Genomic DNA, 26472 nt, shown 5'->3' on the forward strand with positions numbered 1-26472 from the left:
TAAAGAAAGTAAAAGAAAATCTCAAAACATTATCTACCCTATTTCTTATAACAATAATATTTTCTATTGTTATTATTACCACAAAGCAAAGAAAAAAGTGAATCCACATCACCCTCTGGATTTTTGCAACCATTCAAATAACTGAAGTGCGTGTTGGAATCTGTGTGGGCTTTTTTTCCTTAGTTTTTCTGTAATTTTCCAGTAAATAGCAGTTGATAATACACAGAATGTAAGTAAATCCATGACAACAAAACAGAGTACAGATTATTTATATAATTCTACCACATTTTCATCATGTGAAAAAAAAATGGTCTGGATTAAAAAAAACAGAAGTTGTTTTTTATTAAAGGAGAACTGTTCTGCAGTTAGAAGAACAACAAGAAGAACAATATACAGCAGCTGAGCTCATGATTATTCACTTGACCACCAGGAACATTTCCATTGCAACATTTAGACTGAAGATTATGATTGTTCTTTCAGAAAGATGAAGAATATTTGTGAGTGTAGTTATTGAAACAATGTTAAAAATACAGAGTTATTAATATAGCCTCATGTTTGCAGGCAGGGAGAGCTATGTATCTCCAATGGCTTTCTGCTTGATGAGGCCCAGTTGGACTGAGGGGGCTCAGGAGTAAATCTTAACAGTCATTGGATTACCAGGTAAGCATCTGCTTTTAGCCGTCTCCAGACGGCAGAAAACACCTTGAGAGCTGTGCCTACATGACTCTCGACAGAGCTGTCTACATGGTGCAGCTTCATTACTTTATTCTGTAGGATGAAGAATGTGAAGATTTCTAATTTGCCACTGCTTTTTGTGTTTGTGCAAGCCTGCTTCGGTAAGATTTCTTCAATAATAGCTTACAGTTGTTTCAGATTAGATTAAATTGTTGAAACTATTAAGACTAATGAAAGAGTTTCTGGTTTAATTATTTTGTGGATTTTCTTTTAATTGTTAGGTTTTATTTTAATTTGGGCATGTTTTGTGTATTTTATACTTAAAATATTACGTTTATTTCAGGATATAAATTAGTTCGTTAAAGTTAAATATATAGGGAATGTGGGAATGTTTCTGTAGTTCTACAATATTTAAAAAAAAACGTCTGTCAAATAGTCTTGACTATGTTTAGATAAGGTAGCTAAGTAGGCTGACATAACCCAACTGTAATCCCAGACAACAGGATTGTAAAACAAATGTGTATATGCAGTTTATGTACATCATTTAAGATCAATGGTAAAAGCTATCAACTGAAAGAAAAAAATAAATTAAAAACATGGGGAGTGATGAAGGAGCTTCATTCACTGATGTCTTGCAATATAATATTACTGTATAATTCTATTGTTCATGTTTCTATTGATCTTATATCTGTTTGTAGGAGCCTTCAAATAAAATGTACTATTATTGTGTTATTATTTATATCCACAAACACATCTTCAAGTGAAATAATGTTTCTGTTTTCAGCTAAGGCAGACTTTGCCCCCTACTTCTATGACAATGGCCCACACAGCAACAATGGGAATCTGGCCCTGTTCAGCCTCTCTGAGGACACCCCTGTTGGTGAGATAGACCACATTCATGGATCTCTTTAAACCACTAACAGTTCAATTTGAGAGCAAAGTGGCAGGCTTTGGTAACTAGTACATGGGAGTTCAGAAATTTTAAAATCTTTAATTGATGAACAGATGTTGAGTGCCATGTTCATCTGCCGACACCATCTGTTGATGTGAGAAACGGTTTGATCGTGGTGAATGTGGTTCGCCTTCTATCAGTCAGGATGACACTTTATCACTGTTACTCACTAGATTGTGGTGCCTTTCTTTAGGTACACAGATCTATCGACTTAACGGCACAGACCCTGAAGGCCAGGAGGTGAGTTATGGTCTTTTCTTTGATCCCGGGTCAAAGGAGTACTTCAGGGTGGACCCAAAATCTGGAAATATTACACTAGTGGAAAAGCTGGATAGAGAGGTAAGCCCAAGACTAAAACATATAGTCACACAACTATTAGTGAAGTTAAATAAAATGTCATTTTTTTGCTTTTCTTTATTTAGAAACAAGATTCGGTTGATGTTAATATCAGCATCACAGATGGAAGAAGCAAGGTATTTAAATAATTTTTAATTGATCAAACAAACCAGGTGCCTAATTTTTAACAACTGAACATCTGGGTATATCCAGTCTTGTGGTGTTTTGCCCTGAAGGATCTTTTTGATCCTGGGCTTGTGAGTAGCTTCTTACACAAATCTTTCATGTTATAAGATGTAAATTAGAGATGTCAATATTAGAGATGCGCCGATCACAGATTTTTGGATGATTTTGGAACTTCAGTTTAGCAACTCTTTGACTTCCCTATACCTATTTTAGCTTAATCTGATTTCAGTTTTAGGACCATAATAAATTGTTTAAAATATTTGGTCATACATTATTTATATTAGAGGTGATAGTTAAAAAAAATTATATTTCAAACTTACATTTGCATTTTATGTTAGTGTTTAGCATGATTATATCCATAAGTGTTACTAACTATACAAATAACATCAGCCAAAGGTGCTATTCTTTCTGTGACTTGGTAGCTCTTAGGTAGTTCACTGATTGGAAAAAAAAATCTTATTTCTAAGTTTCCAACATCTAGCTGGTAGCCAAGAGCAGCCAATTCCACCATGCATCTGGAGTAATTATATTAGGTGATTTGATTCAAAATAAGACCCACATGTATGTTTGCAATTATTACAATTATATCTCAGCAGAACACCTGGGTAAAATATGATAATCAGTGTTGTTTAATTCACCTTTCATTAGTTTTCATTTTGTAGATGGCTTGAAGGATGAAATTATGTTGTTGTTTTTTTTAAATAATTCAGATTTCCTTTTTTAATCTTTCAAGGTTGTTGAACGAGTCACAATATTTGTGATGGATGCAAATGATGAAAAGCCAGAATTTCAAAACATGCCCGCAATCATTGATGTATTGGAAGTAAGATAAACACACATCTGAGTAACTGTCTTATTTTCATAGCCAAAAGACAAAGATTTTGTCAATCCATAGCCATCCATCTAAAACCTTTCTATCTATTATTGTGATCACATAATACTGTCCACTCTGCAAAATTCAGACAACTGAATCTGGGAGAAGCATCTACAAAGTGGAGGCTGTGGACAGAGACACAGGCTCTGGAGGCTCAGTTAGCTACCATCTCCAGGTATGACCTAAACTAATGCTGATCTGCACGATCCACTCTATAAACAGATTAAATTATTTTGTTGTTAGTATCATTCAGATTTCTTTGCACATATACATTTTTTCATTTGCTTGAATGTGTTGCTGTTATTTTGAAGGCAGGGATTACATCACAATTACATTAGAGCCAGGTACTGAAAGATTAGATGGCTGCTTTGGCAGCGGGTGATAGGGAGTGCTTGTTTGCACTTTGGACTATTGGCACTATAGAACAGCTGGCCTTAATGTGACAAACTGAGATGAAGGTGAAGTGTTCACATGTGGCCAAAGCAGCATTTCACAGTCTGTTATGTCCATAAGTGCATGGGGTTTTCAAACAGCTACAGAGTATTATTAAGCAGCCATCTGACCACCTTCACCATGTCCCATTTAAATGTGTAAAACATTTCTAAGGGGTTTCAGATTTCAATCTTACTTTTTGCTCTTTCCTCTGCTACAGACACCACAGTCCAGTTTGTTTGCAATTGACATAAACAGTGGGGTCCTCCGTATCAAATCTGGACAAATGTTGGATTATGAGAAAGCAAAGACACATTTTGTTACTGTCATCACAAAGGTACTACTGGTCTCAAAAAGTACTGTTTCTGACTGGCACTTGAAAACTTTCCATTTTGAAGAGGCAGTTTTGACTTTTTATAGTGTTGAATAAGTAAAATCTTCAATTGCAAGATATTTGACATATATTTTACATTGGTGTTTCAGTGTGGTGGAAAACTTAAAAAAAAAAAATGCCTATAGAGTACAACAGAGTACAAGGAATCATTACAGTTGTGTGACAAAAATGTTATTAAAAATCACTTAGATGAACTTTAGGCAATAAAAAGAGTTGCTTAAATATCTCATTTGTTTCAGGATGGCGGAGGCAATTCGAATGGCAAGGAGCACGTTATGTCATCCACTGCGACTCTCACTGTCAATGTGATTGATGCACAAGACACTCCACCATTTTTCATTGGAACCCCCTACTTTGGCTATGTCTATGAAGTCTCAGTGCCGGTGAGTGTAGAAACATCTCCCAAAGACTTTGATTTGAACACAAAATCACAACACCTTCCTTTAATAATTTCTCTATATAATGCTATATTAGCAGACCTATCTGTATCAGGTGTTAAAGTTATCGTGAAAATAAACCTCCTATCTTTTCTAAGGTTTTGACGTAAAGAAGTGAATCTCAGAAAATTTGAGTAAAATCTAAAGGTTTATTAAATCAAAAGGTGAAGCTCGTATGTTAGATGTATTACAAACAAGGTGATATATATTAAGTGGTTGTTTTTTTTATTATGATGAGTATGCTACACAACTAATGAAAACCCAAAATTCCTTTTCTCAAAAAATGAGAATAGTACACAAGACCAAGAAAACAAATAACGCAGAAATGCCCTACACAATAATGGGAAAGATAGCTGACTTGACTGTTGTCCAGCTAATAGTCATTCACACCCTCCATAAGAAGGGTAAGCCACAAAGAAAGTGGTTGTTCAAAGAGTGCTTTATCCAAGCATAATAATAGAGAATTGATTGGCATGAAAACGTGTGGTAGACAATAATGTATAAGAAACAGGGATAACTGCACCACTAAAAACTATCACAACTAAAACCCCATTGCTGATTTCTATTATGCAGCATTTTTTTATTGAAACTCAGTTAAATTAAGACTGGTGAAACGAACTTCTTTCTAACTTATAAGACAGAATATAGCTTTAGGCTTATGGTGTATTTGTAAATAGTTCTGTTTTTCTCTCGACAGGGATCTGAAATATATACAGTTAGTGCTGAAGATGGTGATGTGGGAAACCCAAATCCAGTCAGTTACTCATTCGATGAGGGTAAGCCTTCACATCAAAACATTGTGGAAAAAGTTGCAACCAAATGAGTAAAGTTATAAGCATTTTTTGTGTTTATCTGCCTTTTCTTTGTCTCACCAGGCGATGATGGTGTTTTTGGCATTAACAAGACAAGCGGTTGCATATCTCTACTGGTTGCCCCCATTTATTTGAAGAGAGAAATCTTTAACATTAAAGTCAGGGTAATGCAAGTTTTAACCAGCCATTTTCACCCAAGCTGTAAAGAAAGAAAACATCCGAGCTCTTTGAATTACTTTATGTTTTTGTTTATTTTGCTTTTACTAAGCTTTGCATCCTCTGTGATTTCAGATAGAAACTCGGGTAACAAACATTTGGCTTAGTTTTTGTTGTGCAAACAAAATCAGCAAATATTGTCTCCTTGCGCAGGCATCAGAAGTAAGCTCCCAAGACAAAGAAATGGACTATGGGGTGACCACAGTGGTGATTCGTGTGGTGGACTTAAATAATAATCCACCAACTTTTTATGGAGAGAATGGCCCACAGAATATGTTTGAACTGACCATGTACGAGCATCCACCCGAGGGAGAGATACTCCGCGGACTGAAAATCACAGTTAATGACTCTGATAAGGTAGGAGACGCATTGTAGAAAACTGTTGTTTGTAGAATTTCTACCTCAGCAAGTAATATTAGGTAGCAGTAAAAAAGCACCAGTATCACTGCAAGCTACCTGGCCAGATTTGTTAAATAATGACCCTAATTTTGTGAAACTATTATGATGTTATCTAATCAGAAACAAGTTTAATCAACAGTCATTGTACGTCCAGGACAGTGCCATGCTGACAAGAATCAACTTTAAGCCTATCATTATCAAAAACCATCCCCTTTAATATTGCATGCATTTGAAATTAAGCCAACAGAAACTGAAAGGTGCATGTTGTGCCATTTGTCAACTTATGCAAGCATCTTTGTGTTTGAAAGCTTAATCACTGGATGATGCTGCAAGGATTTTCCCAGAAAATGTTCTCGCAACATGAGCAGACTCTTTCTGTCCACTAACATCATGTTTCACTCAGAGTATTATTACTTAAGCTGTTATCCAAGTGGTTTAACTCTCATTACTGTAGCAATTAAGGACACAAAGCTTTTACTTTGACAAAGATTTAATGCAACACAGACAATTCTGTTTAGAGCATAGGATGCGTTGAATAGAATGATGATGTGTATATGTGCTCCTGCAGGGTGCAAATGCCAAATTTAATCTGAGACTGATTGGACCAGGAAGAATGCTGCGAGCTGTCCCCCAGACTGTACTCAATGAGGCCCAAGTCACAATCTTAGTGGAGGACTCTGCTGCTATGGACTATGAGAAGCACCGGTTTCTAACATATAAGGTTACCTTTTGAGACAAAAGTATGGCGGGGAAAAAAATGTCAATGTTTTTCTGAATAAACATATTTCCAATAAGGTCACTGACATAAAACTTCCACATGTCGGTAGCCCAAGTAATCAACACATACGAAGAAATAGAAACAAAAAAGTCCATAAATTAAGTTAGACGTTTTCAAGTTGAATAACACAGGCTATTATCAAACAGGAAGAAAGGAAGTTGCAGAAATAAGTAGAAAACCAAGAAGTCAGTTGAATCTCTCAAGAATTAGAAGACAACCCTGTCCCATCAGTGTAAACCAATATCAGCTGGTTGAGATCTAATTAATGGACTATGAAAAGGTTTCTCATGGCAAAGGTATTGAACAAGAGGCATCTCATGATGGCTAAATCAAACAGTTCCCTCTAAACCTTTACAACCTTATTTTTCCAAAACATACTGATTCCATTGATTTAGAAATATGTTTTTGAACTTTGAACTGAGCACAGTCAGAGCCACAACCCAGAAGTGGAACGGACATCATTTAACCATAAATAAAGGTTCTGGTAGAGGAGTCAAAATAATATTCAGAACAGTTGTCCATCCTCCACAAAGAGGATTGGAAAAGGTCTTAAATTTGCAGAAACATTTTTTTTCTATGAAAATGATAAGCAATGCAATAAATTTGGAGGTGGGCACATCACTGTGTGAGGCTGCTTCCCAGCAAATGCTACTGGCAGACAGCTGACTTGAATCAAATTAAAAATGTGGAAAGAAGTGAAGATCAGAATGCACAGGAGTTTCCAAGAACTTCCAACATTTGAAGACTGTGTGAAAGAATGGGTCAAAATCACACTTAACCATGCTCAAAAAACAGTATTTTCTATTTAATTTCTGTGTTCAATATTTATTCTCTGTTTCATTCGAATTTTTACAGAGAAGTTAAAGGATAATTTGTGTTGATTTATTATTAGGTGAAGATTACACAGGTGTGAATTTCATTTACAGGGGTTGGACAATGAAACTGAAACATCTGTCATTTTAGTGTGGGAGATTTCATGGCTAAATTGGACCAGCCTGGTAGCCAGTCTTCATTGATTGCACATTGCACCAGTAAGAGCAGAGTGTGAAGGTTCAATTAGCAGGGTAAGAGCACAGTTTTGCTCAAAATATTGAAATGCACACAACATTATGGGTGACATACCAGAGTTCAAAAGAGGACAAATTGTTGGTGCACGTCTTGCTGGTACATCTGTGACCAAGACAGCAAGTCTTTGTGATGTATCAAGAGCCACGGTATCCAGGTTAATGTCAGCATACCACCAAGAAGGACGAACCACATCCAACAGGATTAACTGTAGACGCAAGAGGAAGCTGTCTGAAAGGGATGTTCGGGTGCTAACCCGGATTGTATCAAAAAACATAAAACCACGGTTGCCCAAATTACTGCAGAATTAAATGTGCACCTCAACTCTCCTGTTTCCACCAGAACTGTCCGTCAGGAACTCCACAGGGTCAATATACACGGCGGGCTGCTATAGCCAAACCTTTGGTCACTCATGCCAATGCCAGACGTCGGTTTCAATGGTGCAAGGAGCGCAAATCTTGGGCTGTGGACAATGTGAAACATGTATTGTTCTCTGATGAGTCCACCTTTACTGTTTTCCACACATCAGGGAGAGTTACGGTGTGGAGAAGCCCCAAAGAAGCGTACCACCCAGACTGTTGCATGCCCAGAGTGAAGCATGGGGGTGGATCAGTGATGGTTTGGGCTGCCATATCATGGCATTCCCTTGGCCCAATACTTGTGCTAGATGGGCGCGTCACTGCCAAGGACTACAGAACCATTCTTGAGGACCATGTGCATCCAATGGTTCAAATATTGTATCCTGAAGGCGGTGCCGTGTATCAGGATGACAATGTACCAATACACACAGCAAGACTGGTGAAAGATTGGTTTGATGAACATGAAAGTGAAGTTGAACATCTCCCATGGCCTGCACAGTCACCAGATCTAAATATTATTGAGCCACTTTGGGGTGTTTTGGAGGAGCGAGTCAGGAAACGTTTTCCTCCACCAGTATCACGTAGTGACCTGGCCACTATCCTGCAAGAAGAATGGCTTAAAATCCCTCTGACCACTGTGCAGGACTTGTATATGTCATTCCCAGGACGAATTGATGCTGTATTGACCGCAAAAGGAAGCCCTACACCATACTAATAAATTATTGTGGTCTAAAACCAGGTGTTTCAGTTTCATTGTCCAACCCCTGTACATCCCCCTATTTGCAATATATTTATGAAGTCAAACATTGACATATCCAATGCTTATTTTTCCTGCCTTAGCCTAAACAAAACAATCAGTTTTAAAGTTGAAAATATTTCTTAACCATGTTTGTGTTTTTCAGCTGCTTGCAGTTGAGATTGACACCCCAGAGAGATTCAGCTCCACAGCAGACATTGTCATTCATCTCCTGGACACCAACGACAATGCTCCTAAATTCTCCTCGGACTACTACATCGCCAGAATTCCCGAAAATTCACCCGGTGGCTCGAATGTAGTGTCAGTCACTGTGAGCAGGCTTTCATCTCATCTGAAAATACACGCCAGGACGGACATACGTCACCCAGAGCTATGACGCAATAGTGATTTGGACAAACTGCTCAAAAGGGCCCTTTAATTCTCTAAATGTAGACTCTTTGGGCTGTGGGGGTTGGGATAATATGTGAAATCATGTAGATAAAAGCTAGGAGAGGTAAGCTGCCAGATGGCTATCATTTTCATTTTGTTGTGTAACAGCAAAGTCCCTGGCTTCAACCACCCACCTCACCCTACCTCTCATCCCCCAACATGCAGCAGGGCATACGGCTGCAAAAATATGTCCGTGGGTTAGATGAAAACTTAAGGACATGCTGAAATGATTGATGTTTGCAGTAACTCATCCTCTGCCCTTGTCAGTTCATATCAGCTCAGCAACCACAGGGAGTCCAACTAATAAGTCCCAGCCTTGAGCAAACACCACAGAGGCTCTTTGCCTTGATCCCTGGCAATTTCAATCAGATAAAAGAACAGCCAACAAGTGACCTTGGACACATGGAGACAGTGAACAGACCTCCCAGCAGCTGCAGACAGACAGATTAGCCGAAGCCCAGGATAATATTTCAACATCAAAAAGTCACTCTTCTCAGTCCTAACCCCCAAACATCACGTACATACACAGCACTGGTTTATCTAGCAAACTGAGTTGAGTTTGTGGAATCCAACCAAATAAGATCTGAATATAATGAGACAGTCTTCTTGTTACAAAAAAAAAAAAAATCTAAATAAAGATCTTCATACTGAGTTAGCCTATAAAGAATATGTTCAGCTGATCTAATTTATGCAAACCAAGCATTTTTTTTCTCTCTTTAATGTGTTGCTGCTGTTTGTTTTCAGGCTGTAGACCCAGACTCAGGACCCTGGGGTGATGTCAAGTACTCTATTTACGGATCGGGGGCTGACCTGTGAGTATAAAAGTACTGCAAGGCTTTGCAAGTGGGACAGAAAGAAATTTCGTTAAACGTTTTATAGGTTGCAGGATTATTTTTGTATAGCATATCCACAACAATACCAGTACAGTACCTTGCAAAAGTATGTTTTATGACAATATAACCAAAAACAACAATGTATTTAATTGGGAGGGTAAGGTAGTATTAGAAGGGTTTAAAAACAAAAAATTTCTAAACACTCTGAAAAGTGCAGCATGCAAACTTAGTTCTGGATATCACGCATGTTAACCAAACAGCTTTATTTTGGTCTCCTCTGATCAGCTGTAGGTATCCATTGAAGTCTCAATATTGTAATTTAAAGTTTGTGGGTGTAACTTCAAAAACTGTGAAAACTTCAAGGGATCTGAACACCTTTGCAAGGGAATGTATCTCTACAGTCTTCAGCTAACAGCCATCTATTGCTACTCAGTCAATGTAATCTAGCTATAAAGAGTTTTTTTTAACTGAGATGAGGTTTTGGAACAGAATATATACCGTATTTTAAGCAATATTAATGCAGATTACCTTTCATGGCTTAAGAGTGCCTATTTGTTGGTCTATGTGTGATGAAATGAGAGAGATGTTTTTTTCCAAAGCTAATAAAAGCAACCATTTGCACACATGTTATGCTTTGGCAAGACAATAACACAAAATATTAAACTAGATCTAAAGCTAGAAATGTGTAAAGCAGAAAAAACAGCAAAGGCATCTGTTTCTACAGAAACATGACAAACAGCCTATTTTAGTTATGTTTATGTGATGGTTTTAAATTTCCTTCATTTTAATGTCCTCAGTGCTGTAGCCTGGAGAATCCACTGATGTTTTCTCCTCTCTATTAGATTTTTATTAGTTTTCTAACTAAAACCCAACTTCCAGGAAAAGATCTAAAGGGATCTTTGTTCTCCCTTTGTGAAAAGGATAAAAAGTTTCAACTTCATTTAAAACCACTTGATATGAAGGTCCAGAAATATATTTTTAAGTAAAAATGTGTTTCTCTTGACCTTTTTATAATAAATGAATGAAAATAAAATTTTACATTATGACACATGAGCTTTATTAATAAGGCCTGCTCGCAATAATGATCTCATGTCATTGGTCCGAATGAAGGTGGTTCATGGTTTTTTTTTTTATGTTTGGTGCAGATTTTGAGCTCTGCAGTAATGAGTTTAAGCCGATATGTGATGTCACATGGCATGGCGAAGGATTTCCAAAATAAGCATCAGTGATAGATTTGGAACACTCATGCTTATATGCGTGTTTAATCACAAACATTTTACAATGTCAGATTCTCAAATTGTTGCTTTAAGACTCAAACAGCATGCTTCAGTATAACATTTTATACTTCAGAAGTTACCCACCTTTGCAGAAAGGTGTGGGATGTTTTGATGTACACAGGACAACACAGGAAAAATCAGCCTTGGTCTGTTTTAATCCCTTAATGGGATTGGAGGAGAAAATAGACTGCTCTTTGCTTCTGTGTACGTAGCACTCCGGCAAAATTCACTGTCAGTCAAGCAAACAAGTTAGTGAATAAGACCTGATTACAACCTGACTGTAGTTTTTAGTCAGTGCTATTTCAGAAAACATAAATTGATAAACTAAAATACTGTTATTTTTTCTGTTTAAGGGTTAGTTCACAATACTTGTTTTAGGAAAATACATATCTGGACTGGAACAGAGCAACAGTTAAAAATCAAACTGGAAGACAGGCTGTTTTTAAACTCATACCAACACAATGCACATTTAGACTGTGACTCTTTAAAGTAACTTTATCATACGTTCTTAATAAAACATTCATTGTTCATTTTAGAGATATGAATAGATTCAAAAGTGTATATAGGCTCTTTAAAAACAGCTACAATTATTGCCAAAGTTGTTCATACCTCTGACTGAAATTAGATTTGAAATTGTTTTCCTTTCAGTTTGTTTATAAATGTAAATGTGACAGGCCCAGAAAATAATAAGACCTTGCACAAGGAGTGTCATTTTAGCAAAAAATGTTTTGTAAAAAACTATTTATACCCTGCTCAACAATTAATGTAGAAGCCCTTATTAACATTACCTTTCTTATACTTACTGACCAGCATTTTGCATGTTTCCACTGAAATTGTTTCCATTGGTGATGAACTCCAAGTCTTTGAGGTTGGAAGCCCCCCTTGCCATTGTGATTAAGGTGATGGCAAGGTGGGCTTGCCATCACCTTAATCTTTAGCTCCCTCCACAGCAGAAACGTGATAGACAAATTAAAAAATTACTTTAAATCAGCCAGGGGCATGAATAAATGTGGGCTTTATTGTATTTTAATAGTATACAAAACATTAATGTTTCATTTTTTTATTACTTCCTTGTCACATTTGTCTAATAATATTTTTAATTGCTAGGAAGTTAAATGAACTTTTATTTGTTTCCTTTTTACTTGCAGTCACATCATGAAGATGTGAAATAGAGTGGTAGACAGTACCATGTTTGCTTGAAATCTCTACAGTTTTAAAGGGCAGTAATATAACAGGATTTCAGTCACCAGTGACGTTCTGGATGCTGCAGTGTCAGGTTGTTTTTGACAGAAACAAATTTCTTTCCCAATCAAGCAGGATAGCCTTAATATTCTGCACGAACACAGGTTAACTTTGTGTCCTAACATCTCACCCAAATCATCCAAAATCAAAATATTGTTAAATATATCTAAAATGGATCTGACAACGCACACAGCTGATGCATCTATGCTAGATGGTTTCCTCAATTGCTAATGCTAAAATGTTTACTCTGTTTTCATGCGGCTTGTCGAAAGTTCAATGTTAGGTATTATTTAGTCAACTCAGAGGTAAGAACGATACAGTCAGAGTTACTTGCAGCAAGGGTTGCCCACTTTGCAGTGAAACTACAAAGTTTTTGACACCCTATCTCTTTATTTATATGCACAGTTCAACAGACAGTTCAGACAGGGTGTGTGTGTGTGAGACGGAAAGGAGGCTGGTTCACACAGAGATAACAATGATCTCACACACACAGGTAGGAAGGCATAGTGCAGGTGCCTTGCAACACAAAGTTTTTACATGAGTGATAACAAGTTTTTTGCACCCATCCAACAGTCCCTCCTTTTATCACAAGTAAAAACATTTAATATAAAAACGAGTAAGAAAAATACTTTGTATGAGCGAAAACCCACGGACGGTAAACAGATTATATTTTGTAGGAAATACTCATACGGCCCCGCCGCCCTCGGCGACCATTAAAAGTTAAATGTTGATTAATACTTGAAATCATAAAAATAAAAGAATAATACTTGAAATCATAAAAATAAAAGAATAATACTTGAAATCATAAAAATAAAAGAATGATACTTGAAATCATAAAAATAAAAGAATAATACTTGAAATCATAAAAATAAAAGAATAATACTTGAAATCATAAAAATAAAAGAATAATACTTGAAATCATAAAAATAAAAGAATAATACTTAATGAAAACAGTGAAACATAATAAAAGAATTTAAAAATCTGCCCTGTTTATGTCATCATTGTACTTTTTCTCATTTCACTTAAGCAACAACTTCTTTCGATTTTCTGCTGTAAGGTCATTTTATGAAATACAATGTATGAGTACACTCAGGCTTTTGATGTGATTTATTTACAACATGTCATCATAATCGTCCCCTTCATTTTTGTGCATTTCTACCTAGTTCAGTGTTGCATATGCCACCATGAACAATACCAGAAATTCTGTAGGAATGGATGTGCGTCATGTTCTTCCGTCAGTGTTCTGAGATGGGTCCCGTCTGATGTCCATCTCTTCTGGTTCGGTATCACCTCCTGTGGATCCTGCTTTAGATAGAGAAAGAGTCCTGCTACCAGAATTAAGCTCAGGCTTATCAGTCCTGTCCACATGTTACAGAGAGCCATTTTATAATTGGGCGCAGATCAGCTGTTTTCTTCACCGGTTTGAGACGCTGGGCCATCTTTGAACCCGGACTTCCTCTGCTACCCCGTCGGTTGATCTGGCTCCTGTAACGGCAAAACTGGCTTACAGTGGCTTTTATGGATCCAGGAAGGCCTCTCTGCTATTTTCAGAGCTGTGGGCGTTGTCAGGAGTATTTGAAACGGCCCTTTCCACCGAGGAGTGCTCCAATCCTTCCAGTGGAGTGTCTTAATCAGGACCAGGTCTCCAGGCCTCATTCTGTGGGATAGGAGCAGAGATTATCGGCAGACCACTGGACATTTGTTCTTCTTTTGTCTGCAACATTTTATTCATCCACTCAGCTAATGAAGGTTCCTGTTGTGCTTTCTCTATTTCATTCATGTCAGAGGGCAGAGAAAACGGTCTGCCATGTACTATTTCTTTGAGAATACAAATTCACATCAGCAACTTGGTGTCACGTGATCTCAGGCTCAGAACACAGTAGGTGGAGTTATACAATGATGTACAGTAGGTGGCAAATGGAGTAAGACCAGTTTGATTTGGAGTTATTCTCATCCATAATTTAACCAGGGATAGGCATCCGGGCCATGGCCTCCCTGTTTCTTCCATTGTTTTCCTTAATCTTTAACTGAAACCCTAATGCATTAGAACTTAGATCTATTAATTTATTTACAAAATGAGTTCCATTATCTGACCTTATAATCTGTGGGATACCATATGTGGGGAATAAATGTGTCACTAGGTTCATCTATTACAACTAGGCAATATTTCTTCCCCCGTGTTTGCAACAAATTATGCATGATCTGCAAAAATTCTTTGCATAGTCAGAAAAATTTATAGTGTAGCATTAATGCTTTACCAGATGTGACATATTCCCCCCTTGACACGTGGGTCTTCCCAATGTGTCACTGTAGCCGCTGTGTTGTATAACTTTTTTGGGAGGATTGGTTTATCTTCTATCTGATAGATGTCATCTTTTTTCTGTGCTCCTCTCTTTAGCCAGGCCTTTATTTCTGTCTTGGTTGCTGACTGTTGGGCGTCTTTCAGCACGTCTGTGTCTATAAATAGCAGATCTGACATTTCTCTTTAATAGGTTGAAATGAGTTAGTTCTGTCCCTGATGATGTTTTAAAACCTCTATTTTGCCAAATCTTAGCATGGTGATGTACTGATCCGAAAACGTATTGGCTGTCTGTGTATATAGTAAGTATTTGTCCCTCATGTAATTCACATGCTCTTACTACAGCATATAATTCTGCTGTTTGGGCTGAGCATGTATTGGGTAGAGATTTAGCTTCTATTATCCTATCGATGGTTGTTACTGCATAACCAACTCTATTCTTTCCATATTCATCTTTAGATGCTGAGCCATCTACAAACACAACACATGAATCTGGTATAAGGGTTTGAGAAATGTCTCTTCTGGGTTTTGTGTCTTCTTCAACTTTTGCTTTATAAGAATGTGGTTTTCCATCTTCTGCAGCAGGTATTAGAGTACTTGGATTTAAAGAGCACATCTTTTTAGAGTTATGTTTGGCTGTGATAATAATAGCGATGTCAGTGTGATATGCCTTGCATGTAGCGTCAGGTGCTTCTCTTAATATTCCTGACTTCAACATATCTTGTATTACTGGCTTAGTACCTTCTTCAGCTTCTGGCTTTAAGGGGTATTGGCGGACTGATAGCCTTTTTTCAGATATTAGTTTTAACCTTGTATGGTGGGAACCCCTTTATAAGCCCTACATCAGTTGATGATTGGGACCACAGTTCAGGTGGGACAGCAGCTAGGGCAGGGTGCATGTTGCTCTCAGCTAATCCCTGTATTTGTCCCTCTGCCTCATCTAAATGTATCCTTGGATGGACTTTGACTATCCACGCCAGAATGAGCTTCCAGATTCCTGTATTAGGATCTACCTTTGACAGTGTCAGTGCTGTTCCTGCAGAGGTTTAAAGCCTCTGTTTTTCCAAATTCTTATTATTCTTTTTTATCATATTTTATAAAGTAAGTCCTTATTACATTTAAAAATGAGATCAATATTTTTGGTAGTTGCTATTATTATAAATAATGCTTGGTTTAGTTCTTATTAAAAATAAAAAATAAAAACTCACTCACTGATGAACACAAAAAATGAAGGGCATATTATATCTTATAATCTTAGTTTGTTTTACCCAGTTTTATAGATACAACATCCAGTTTCAGTCAGCTTTGTATTTAGTTCAAGTAACTAAAGTTTGTTTCAATTAACTCAAGTTTTCTCTATTTCAGTCCAGTCCAGTAATTCTGTTAAGGTTCATTTCATCTTATGTTAAGTATGAGTCTAATTCAATCATTTTGAACCTGACTGGAAAAAGTCTAAACATCTGTTAAAATCTTTTTGTTTTACCATAGAGAACTGACCTAATATTATTATGGTAATGTTGAGGACTCTAATTTTTACATAACATGAAACAGACATTTATTTCACAAAAACAGAAAGTCAAACACAGACATTTGGCCACATGAAAGTTTAAATACCCTGTTTGTAAAAGAATTGTGAAAAATTGAAGACGGATCTATGAGCTTTCTTATGGTTATCAGTATTTTCAATACAGGTAGAACCTTTGCCATCTTTATATGATTTTTCAAAAAAGATTCTGGAAACCTTATTAAGATATAAGTTTGGCAAAGATCATCAGAACATCAGACCTTTATTAGCGCTTTTAAGGTCCCTCAAAGATGCATTACAATGAAATCAGTCATTCCCATTCACACACATTCACACACTACTTACTTATTTCTCTGTCAGAGTCATTTTATTTGCAAAAATTTTAACATAATTTGACTTCTATTATTCTTAAAATGCACATTGTTTCCTCATAACCCCTTTTGTTTCCACAAGGTTTGTTTTGAACGCTTCAATTCTTTTTTTTTATTCACCAAGAATCAATTAGGTGGTCTTAGTGGGTCCACCTTAAAGGTGTTATCTGTTGGGTGTCATGTTATCATTGTCAGGTCAGTGAGGTTCATAAGTCAGTCAGAACCTTGGTCATTTGTTCTGTGCACATAATGTTTCATAGATCCAGCCTATGATTAGTCAGCAAAACTTCCACCTATAGGAGAAAAATTGATTGTTAATGAATGAGCTGCATTTCCTAGGAACACTGTCTTCCTCCTGGATGAGCATCACCTGTTGAAAAACTTTCATCATTGTTTGTTTCACATATTCACTCAGATCTTTATATTATACCAGTAGGTGAAGTTGTTAGTATCTCATGTAGACTGACATATACTGTTGCATTTGGAGAGGATCTCAGATTAAATAAACATAGTTAGAGCTTCAATCCAGGTTCATTTTGTGTCTGCAGACTTTAGCCAATTTTTCTTTTCTTTTTTTTTTTTTTTTTTATACATAAAGAGCAAGATTCAAAACATTTTCAAAAGGCAGATTGTGGCAGAATGTAGACAAAACTGCTTATTGATTGACAAAATAACATTCAAGCACACAATCACCATATTAAAAGGCTCTACTTCTAGAGAATCACTAAACTTCTGAGGTCCGGTTTTGGCCCGCGGACCTTGAGTTTGACACATGCAGGGTAGAGTTACAATTTTTTTCAGACCTTTCAGCAGAGACAGGCTTAGTTTTATCTTTGTTTTCAGGCAGCTGCATCTCTTTGTCAAGGTCGTTTCACAGAGCTGAAATTTAACTTCTCTCAAAGAGGAAAAATCAAGAATGCACACAATCTGAGCCAAATATGGAATTATTTTCCTGTAAAATGAATCTTTTGCATTTTATCATGATATTGTTGGTAGTATAACACCATAGAATGATTTTTAAAGCACCTGTTTCTCACTAATGCTTGGCTACAAAATATTTTACTCTCAGATTACTTCTTTAACAACTCTAGTCATTGTTCACTGGGTTGTCCAGTTGGACAGTTTCCATGTTGTCCACATTGTCACCTCCTCTTTTAACTTCTTTTACCACATCCTCTAAAACCACCTCTTAGTCTTTATAATTTGGGGCTACCTTGGTATTCTAACCTGGGATGGGTGGCAGTCCGCCCCCCTTTATTTGTTTTCAGTTAAGCTGAAAGTTTTTTCCTGTGCTTTTCTTAAGGCCTCAGTATTATGGCTATGTCAGTTAAAAGCTGCTCTTATTGTTGTTTTTTTAATTAAACTTTTTATTTTAATCTGTTTATCAACTGTCTGCACTCAGGGACTGAAAAGTCCCCTTTGAAATTATAATCTGGCAAGGTTTTTTTATTGTCTCTGGAATCTTTTGAATGCATAATCTCCAGTTTAAGATCCCCGTGTAGTTTTAGGATTTCAGTGATAATTAAGTTACCTGAAAATCCGTATTTTTATGCCATCGTGTACATATTTCTGTTAAATCAGAGATTTTTCTCTGTTCTTTCCCCATTGTTCTTTGTTATTTTTCTCTTTTTAGTTTTCATTATTTCTAATTTTAGATCCCCTTGTAATTTTAAGACATCCTTTGTATCTAATTTGCCCAAAAACCCATGTTTTTTATTTTTTATCTATGACAGATCATACCTGCTCCTTTTACATAGTTCTCCATAAACTTTACCTCCCCTTCTAAGTCAATTAGTTGACTTTGTTTCTTCCCCATTATGTTTTATGTTAGTTTAATTGTAGTATAAATGTCCCAGATAAAAGGTCACTGGCATGAGACTTTAAGGAGAGGACATTAACACGCCCTTCTACTGCGACTAATTCACAGCGGTGTTAATTTTCTGGAATGAAATCCGACCTGAATCTCCAAAGTCACCAGTACGTAGTTTTAATCTGGGCAAAAGAAAACACAGGACTAGCAGAATCCTGCTGATTCTATTAAAATGCTTAGTCCTCCATACACACACAACACAGTCACACAGTTAGTTTCAGGTACCTTGTAATTTTTCTAAGTTAACTTGGTGTTATTTTATGAGCTCAGTTTACTCCGTTCTTTTTACTTTTATAGCGCTTATTCTATTCCCTCGCAGGGGAATAACCCTTAGTCGTTTTATTTGGCCCCCTTCTTGGCGGGGCCCTACCTTAATTTGTCACTATTCCTTTCACGGTGGAATAAAACCATCCCAATGCAGCGTCCTTACCGGCGACGCACTACCAACGACTTTTAAGTACTTTTCTTCTTTTATTTATATAGCGCTTACTCTATTCCCTCGCAGGGGAATAATCCTCAGTCGTTTTCTTTAATCCCCTTCACGGCGGGATTGTACCAAATTTGTCACTATTCCTTTCACGGTGGAATAAAACCATCCGAATGCAGCGTCCTTACCGGCGACGCACTACCAACGACTGTTAAGTACTTTTCCTATGAACTGTATTTTAAAACTGTCTCACCTCGGAGTTGACTTCTTGGTGACTCTCTGGACCCTGTGAGAGTCACCCCGCGCCGAGGAAGGCAATAACCCACTGGCCAGGTGTGAATTCAAACACACCGGGACTTTCAGCCACTCCGGCTAATGGAGGCTGTGCAGCGGTGCTTCGCTCGACGTCAGGCTTCCCCCACGGATCCCAGAGTCACTGTTAAAGCAAAGAGAAATAAGGTTATTGAATTAATCCGGCTACGAAGGACCAATAAATGTTAGGTATTATTTAGTCAACTCAGAGGTAAGAACGATACAGTCAGAGTTACTTGCAGCAAGGGTAGCCCACTTTGCAGTGAAACTACAAAGTTTTTGACACCCTATCTCTTTATTTATATGCACAGTTCAACAGACAGTTCAGACAGGGTGTGTGTGTGTGAGACGGAAAGGAGGCTGGTTCACACAGAGATAACAATGATCTCACACACACAGGTAGGAAGGCATAGTGCAGGTGCCTTGCAACACAAAGTTTTTACATGAGTGATAACAAGTTTTTTGCACCCATCCAACATTCAACCTGTAATTAACCGTTACTCAGTCGTCTGCAAATAGTCCCAAATGCAGCTGCCCAGCTTCTTATGGGTACCACAAAAAGAAAGCACATCACTCCTGTTTTATTTTGTTTGCATTGGCTTCCTGTCCATTTTAGAATAGATTTTAAACTACTAGTTTGTGTTTAAGGTTTTAAATGGTTTGGCCACATCTTATCTATCTGATTTGTTGTGTCTTTATGTGCGTGGTAGATCCCTGAGTTCATCCCAGTTTTTATTAAATGTACCAAGGACTAAGTATGTGCATTGGGGTGGCAGGGCGTCCTCAGTAGCAGCTCCTAGACTGTGTAACCAGCTCCCTCTGGACCTACGCTCTATCTCTGACCTGGGCTGTTTTAAATCAAAACTTAAAACTCTATTATTTAGAAAGGCTGTTAATATCCAGTAGTTTGGTGGCACATTATTATAGCATTTGTATTGTTTTATTGCTGTTCCTGTTGTTGGTTGTTTGGTAATTTACCTTTTATGAAATGTTTTTTGTTTTTACGTATGCTTTGTTAAGTACTTTGGTTGCCTAGTGGGCAGTTTTGAAAGGGCTATAAAAACAAAATAATAATAATAATATAATAAAGTACCCTTTTGTCTTTGAAAGTCACAAAAAATGATCACTGGTAATTCAGCTGCAGCTTTCCACAACAGGGATAGCTATCTGGGGATATCTTGGCACAGCGTGTAGAACAAGTTACAGGACACCAACAGCCGCAGCAGCCACTTTCACTGTAAAAGATTTTAAGGGAGTAAAACACTTAAATATAGGAAAACCTCTGATTTATTGGATTAACAAAATAATGTGTACTGCCTTTAATACAAAAAACACTTTGTTTTTTAAAAATTGGATTTGCAGCACATGGCTCCATGACTTATTGGGGACACAGCTGGCAAAATCAAAGCCATCACCCCAGCAACAGGCATCAGGAGTTGAGTTTTGCAGATACCTGGATACCAGCCATTTAAAAATGCCCTGATAAGGAACGAAACTTGGGAGTAGATAAGGACATCATTACTCTGCTATGTATCAAAGAGCAAAACTTGGAATGTGTTTCATTAAATGTGTTGTCATTTGCAGATTTCTCATCCAGCCTACATCTGGGATAATTTACACTCAGCCCTGGGCAAGTCTGGATGCTGAGGTGAGGTCCAAGTATAACTTCTATGTGAAGGCAGAGGACGCAGAGGGAAAGTACAGCCTGGCTGAAGTCTTTGTGACCGTGCTGGATCTGAATGACCATCCACCTGCTTTCAACGATAACTTCCTGGAGAAGACCATGGTGATTGGAGCTCCGGTGAAAATAGAGGTATGCACTGTTGTATAATTCTCTGGATATAGATAAAATAAAATTCAGTCAACATACGCTTTGGAACTACTATCATATGTAATAAAGGCTTTATTATAGGCTATAGATGATGACGCAGAGGTACCCAACAATGTTATTGAGTATGCCATAATGAAGGCTGAGCCGGACAACAACATCTTTGACATAGATGCTGACACGGGAGAAATCAAGTTAAAGTCCTACATCAAGTCAATAGCTATCATTCAGAACATCACCAAGAAGAGAGATTGCAGCTGGTCACTGGTGGTCCAGGCTCGAGACCGGGGTCAACCATCCTTCAGCACCACTGCAGTCGTTAAGATCGACATCACTGAAGCTGTAAGTTGCAACATATCTGCTGTAGTAGTTTATCTGTATTTGCAATAACATTTTGGGGTTTTTTTTATACTTTTTTCTCAAAGTCTGACTTTTTTATTAATTTTTAATGAATCATAATCATTTTTAATTAATTATAATCTTAATTTAGTTTTAAAAAATTATATCTATATATATCTATATAGATATATAGATATATAGATATATATCTATGTATCTATATATATATATATATATATATATATATATATATATAGCCATAAATGTCTCACAATTGCAATTGTGATGCTTTCAGATCAAATCCAGATTTGTCTCATACTTCTTGGGCCTAAGGAAACGTCCAGGGGCAGTGTTTGGGATTTGTTTGACCCTCGTGACCTTTGCTGTCTCCCTCACAATCTTCATTTCAACTGTTATGTACTGGAAATCTGTGAAAAAGACCCGTGTACATCCTCAGGGCAAGATCAGAAAGATTGCACGGAGGCCTATGTCATAAACAAAGCTTGCCTTGAGATCATCAGCACATCTGCACTGTTGATTTTACTATGTGGTTCCAAGAATTCGTAGCTATTCATTTTCAGAAGATTTTGTAGTACAATAAGACTGTGTCTGTAAAAGAGTACATGCAGGAGAACAATCATTTTCCAAAATTTGCTAGTTTCTCCCAGGCATTTTTAATTTATCACCCAATTTAGGACACCACAAGGTATTATTCCTTTTTAATTTTTGGTTTGGGCTTTTCAAAATATTGTTTAAATAAGTTTGTTTTTCTTTTATTCTTTTTTTATTATTATTTTCAAATGCTGAATGGTCTCAGCTATTGGTTCCTCCATGAACCTCTCTGATCTTGTCTTGTCAAACCAAAAAAAGATGAAAAAAGTGAAACTTTCTGCCTTGACAAACATTTAAAGCAAAGCTGGCTACAGAGCTTTGAGTGATCTGTTCTCTGATAATATCTCACAAATTAGCAAATACCAGCACTGCTAAACAGCACATCTTTGTTTGATTTTAGTCCCATGGATTTGAAATCTCCTTGTGCTCTTTTACAGACTCAACTCAAAGGGGGGCCTTTGGGATCATTTTTATTGCTGAATAGAAACAACCCATTACAAATCATAGGAATGCTCATCGGTATCATTAGCCTCACAGTCATAGTCACTGTCATCATTTCCACCATGACATTCCTGCGTAACAAAAAGTCCAACCGCATACTGCCCAACCGCCGTGTACGGAGAAGGCCGCAGAAGCAGCACTTCTGGAACTTCAAAAGCCCTTTTAAGTCACCAGACACCCCAATAGAGAATTTCACAGTTCAAGAGGAACAGCAGGATCCAGAGGTGACCGTGGAGAATGTCAACTACAACAACAATATCAGCAATGTTGTAAGACACTGGCCCCCACCACCCTGTGCACCCACTTTGCCCCCTCCACCACCCACCTATGTCCCAGGAGAACGGCACTGGACCATATCGACTGTCTCTGCAGCTGTGGCCCCAAAACCCAAAAAGAGGCCAGTGATAGACAGAAGGGACACTATGAACAAAGCATTAGTTTCAGAGCTGAAGATGAAACTGGAACAGAAGAGGATGACAACTTGATATTATTTAAAAAATTGGTGAAATATTTCAAAGTGAGGTTTATTATTAGCAATAGTTTCTTTACCTGCCATAAATGGATGTCATATAGTAAAGAGTTTGTGGAAAAGTAAATGTTTCTAGCTAGTCAGAAGGACCCCTGGGTTTTGTTGACGAAGCTGTTCATGCTTGTGGAAAACAACGTTATATCAATGGATCCTAAACTTCACTTTAACAAGATCGTTGACAAGTTAGTCGCTGTTCGTTTAGCCAAAAAGATCCATCTGACTAGCCATTTAGCCTCAACATACCTCTCTGAGTCTGTTAGCTGAGTTGGACCTCGCAGAAAGCAGGTGCCTATTTTCATGCTATTTTTGGCTCAGTTAAACCACACTGCTCAAAGGTAGAAAGTCAATAACAATGCAGTATTTGTACCCTTGTGATCCCTAAGAGCTAAATTATGCAAATGGGGAAACCACCAGATTTTCACACACCACATTTCTGAAAATCAAGCATTGTTTTTCTTCCGCTATCCATGGCTTGACTCACAGTTTCCTTTATCTGCCATGTGTTTGGCACCACCCTTTAAATGGGGTTTGCTATGTTTCTGTGAGTAGAGTCACACAATCACAAAAATAAGAGCTGCAGGTACATATGATGAAATTAATGCCACAAGCTTTCCAGTTAGGGGAACTATTATTGTTAATAACCTCACTTCAAAAAGTCTGAACTGTCCCTTTAAGAGTTGACTAAACAATCAACTCAAGGTCCTTTTACAGTGTGCTAGACCAATTTTCTGAGAAATGTTTTTTACTGTTTAATCAGCACCAAACCATACATCAGCCACTGTCACCTTTTATTAAAAGGTCAAAAATTAACTCTATCATTATCAGTGCTTTTTTTGTGTGTGTGTGTGCGTGTGTGTGCATGTGTGTGTGTGTGTGTGTGTGTGTGTGTGTGCGTATGTGTGTGTGTGTGTGTGTATGTGTGTGTGTGTGCAAATTTTTCTCATGTCCTCTAGACTTTTTTGTATGCCTACACTCATAGTTTCATAGAAGTTTAAGTAAATCAGCAGACTGCTACCTTCTAAGTAAATAATGTATTTTTTATAAACAGAAAAAAATCTGCCATATGTATTATTATTATTTAAATCCTGTTTTTGTTTTTTGGGGGGGGGGGGTTTTGCTGTTCAAACGTTACAATAATTGGAACAGCTGAACTCTCCTTTCCCGAATGATGTGTTAACATCTTTGACCCAGATTCCTTGTTGGAAATTTGGTTTGTGATATAAACAAGCATTTTCCAAGGGATTTCTTGGTCCTTGAACTCAAGAGTCAGACTGAGGGAAGAAAGCCAAAGTGATCAAACCAGGAGGGTCTTTAAACCTTTTGTGTGAAGCACTGTATTATCATTTATGACCACATTTGATTTATTTCCCATTTATATATATATATATGGTATAACTGTTTATGTGGATGTGATTTTTGTTGTTGTGCTTTCAATAAAAAAAAAAATAATGTATAATAATAATAATAATTCCCTAAATATAGAGACATGATTTGTTTTTTATTTGTATTGTTTTTTGCTCAGCAGAATTGTACCTCATACCTTAATGCCACCATTTGATGTCACCTTTTGACCACTAAAGGTGAATATGAAACAAGAAATTAACATTGTACTTTTTATATCCTAGTACGTACATCCAAATCTGATAGACTAAACTGAGAAGATATAATTGTTAGAACACAGCATCAAATACTTATGTGAGCAAATGCATTAGAAAATGTTTCTTTATTGTGTAACAAGGCTGAAATGTTGATCTTTTGTTTTATACATTTATATTTTGATGTCAAACCCAAATGTTCCCAGACTACTTCAAAAATAAAAAATTTGGCCTCAAGACCCAAGGGAATTACACAGTTAGGCCAGTACAACTGGGACATCTTAAAACCATCATCTGCATGCTGTTATTGCTATTTAGATCCTATTCAGCAGGGAGCCTGTACAATCAGTCCTGAGAAGCAGGGTAAAGAACAGGTGACATGTCCATCACTGAGCCAATGAAAAGAGACTGAAACAAGTTACTGCGCTCTGGCACAATCACACCTAAGGGTGATTTAGCATTGCCAGTTACCTCAACATGGATATCTTTGAACCATGGCGGGGAAATCCAAATGCCCAGAGAGAACCTGCAAACACAGACACTTTGTAGCTGCGCAGTTGACATGTAAAACAAATATATATATAATATATATATATCTTGATAGCTTTATAATACTAATAAAGCTAATTCTAATTGTTCCACAGTGGTGTTGTGTACTGCACTTTGCTCTCTAATGGTTTTGAATACAAAACTGAGGCTAGCTAGCTCACAGTGATATGTTGTTGTTTTGCTGTCTGTGTACCATACCACACAGTATTTGGTACCATATTGTGCCATATTGTATTGTACTGAATCAAACTGTACAATATCTTATTGAATAATTTTGCTTTCTGTGGTATTATACTGCATTGCATTTCATCATATAATATTCTATTATACTGAAACCAAAAAGTTTTATTTAAAGAAAAAAAAACACTTTAGGCACATCAAAGAATCTTATCCTGTTTGTCTTAAATGAATAAGGGTCCAATTTTATTGCATTCCCCAAAAAGTCATAACATTATGATCACCAACAGCTGCTCGTACTCATCGTCTTCCGGGTATCCAGACAGATAAACCTTTTCTAAAGATCAATCCAGTTACCTAAATTATCCTGTTCCCTCCACATGTCTACAGAAATCCCCCTTGACTGCAACTTTGCCTCACCAACAGGAAAAACTGCTTAGAAATGATTCAAGGAACATCTGAGGCATTAAACTAAAAATTTGTCAAACTCAGTTACTAGAAGTTCATTCCAGTTCAATGTTAACTCTAACCCAATATTTGACTCAGTGGGGAAACTCCACACCATTACATTTTTACCTATGAGTAGAATTGCTCCACCTAACAATAATTCTGAACTGTATAACTGATTTGTAAAATGTTGCCATTGTCCATAAAATGATCTCAGCTTATTATTTAATCGATTACCTAAATAAATGACTGATATAATATAATTTATTTGATTACATTCTTTTTTTACATGTATTGCTTCTGAAAATCAGATTATTTTTTTATATTTCAGCAAAATCACAAAAATTCCAACTTCCCAAACATTTAATATATATATATATATATATATATATATATATATATATATATATATATATATATATATATATATATATATATATATTTTTTTTTTATATATATATATATATATATATATATATATAAAGCTGATTTCTTCTATATTAATGCCTACAAGGGATTTCTTGATCAATAATTATTCAGTTACCAGGTGTTATGTTTAATGTGATTATTTAGACACCGTTGATTTAATTTAGTTCAGCAGTAAGTCTGTCTTCAGACCTCCTTCTCACCTTTCTGTC

General features: G+C 36.9%; 1 protein-coding gene across 1 annotated transcript; it reads left to right on the plus strand.

Moving 5' to 3' along the window:
- Positions 1-705: 705 nt before the first annotated feature.
- cdhr1a (cadherin-related family member 1a) lies at positions 706-26097 on the plus strand. The gene is made up of 17 exons (XM_047350818.1): positions 706-836; positions 1460-1555; positions 1821-1966; positions 2050-2100; positions 2883-2972; positions 3112-3198; positions 3676-3792; positions 4089-4232; positions 4984-5062; positions 5162-5262; positions 5468-5671; positions 6282-6434; positions 8818-8982; positions 9846-9913; positions 20842-21070; positions 21170-21427; positions 22474-26097. Exons 1-17 carry the CDS (start codon positions 776-778, stop codon positions 23020-23022), a joined length of 2598 nt encoding a protein of 865 aa, XP_047206774.1. The 5' UTR covers positions 706-775; the 3' UTR covers positions 23023-26097.
- Positions 26098-26472: the final 375 nt, after the last annotated feature.

The sequence above is a fragment of the Girardinichthys multiradiatus genome, chromosome 22 (genome assembly GCF_021462225.1).
Source record: "Girardinichthys multiradiatus isolate DD_20200921_A chromosome 22, DD_fGirMul_XY1, whole genome shotgun sequence".
Classification (NCBI taxonomy): Eukaryota; Metazoa; Chordata; class Actinopteri; order Cyprinodontiformes; family Goodeidae; genus Girardinichthys; species Girardinichthys multiradiatus.

Coding starts and splice junctions, on each gene's coding strand:
- cdhr1a (XM_047350818.1), top strand. CDS start 776: ATGAAGAATGTGAAGATTTCTAATTTGCCACTGCTTTTTGTGTTTGTG. Junction 1,967..2,049: donor TGGAAAAGCTGGATAGAGAG/GTAAGCCCAAGA, acceptor TTCTTTATTTAG/AAACAAGATTCGGTTGATGT. Junction 6,435..8,817: donor ACCGGTTTCTAACATATAAG/GTTACCTTTTGA, acceptor TGTGTTTTTCAG/CTGCTTGCAGTTGAGATTGA.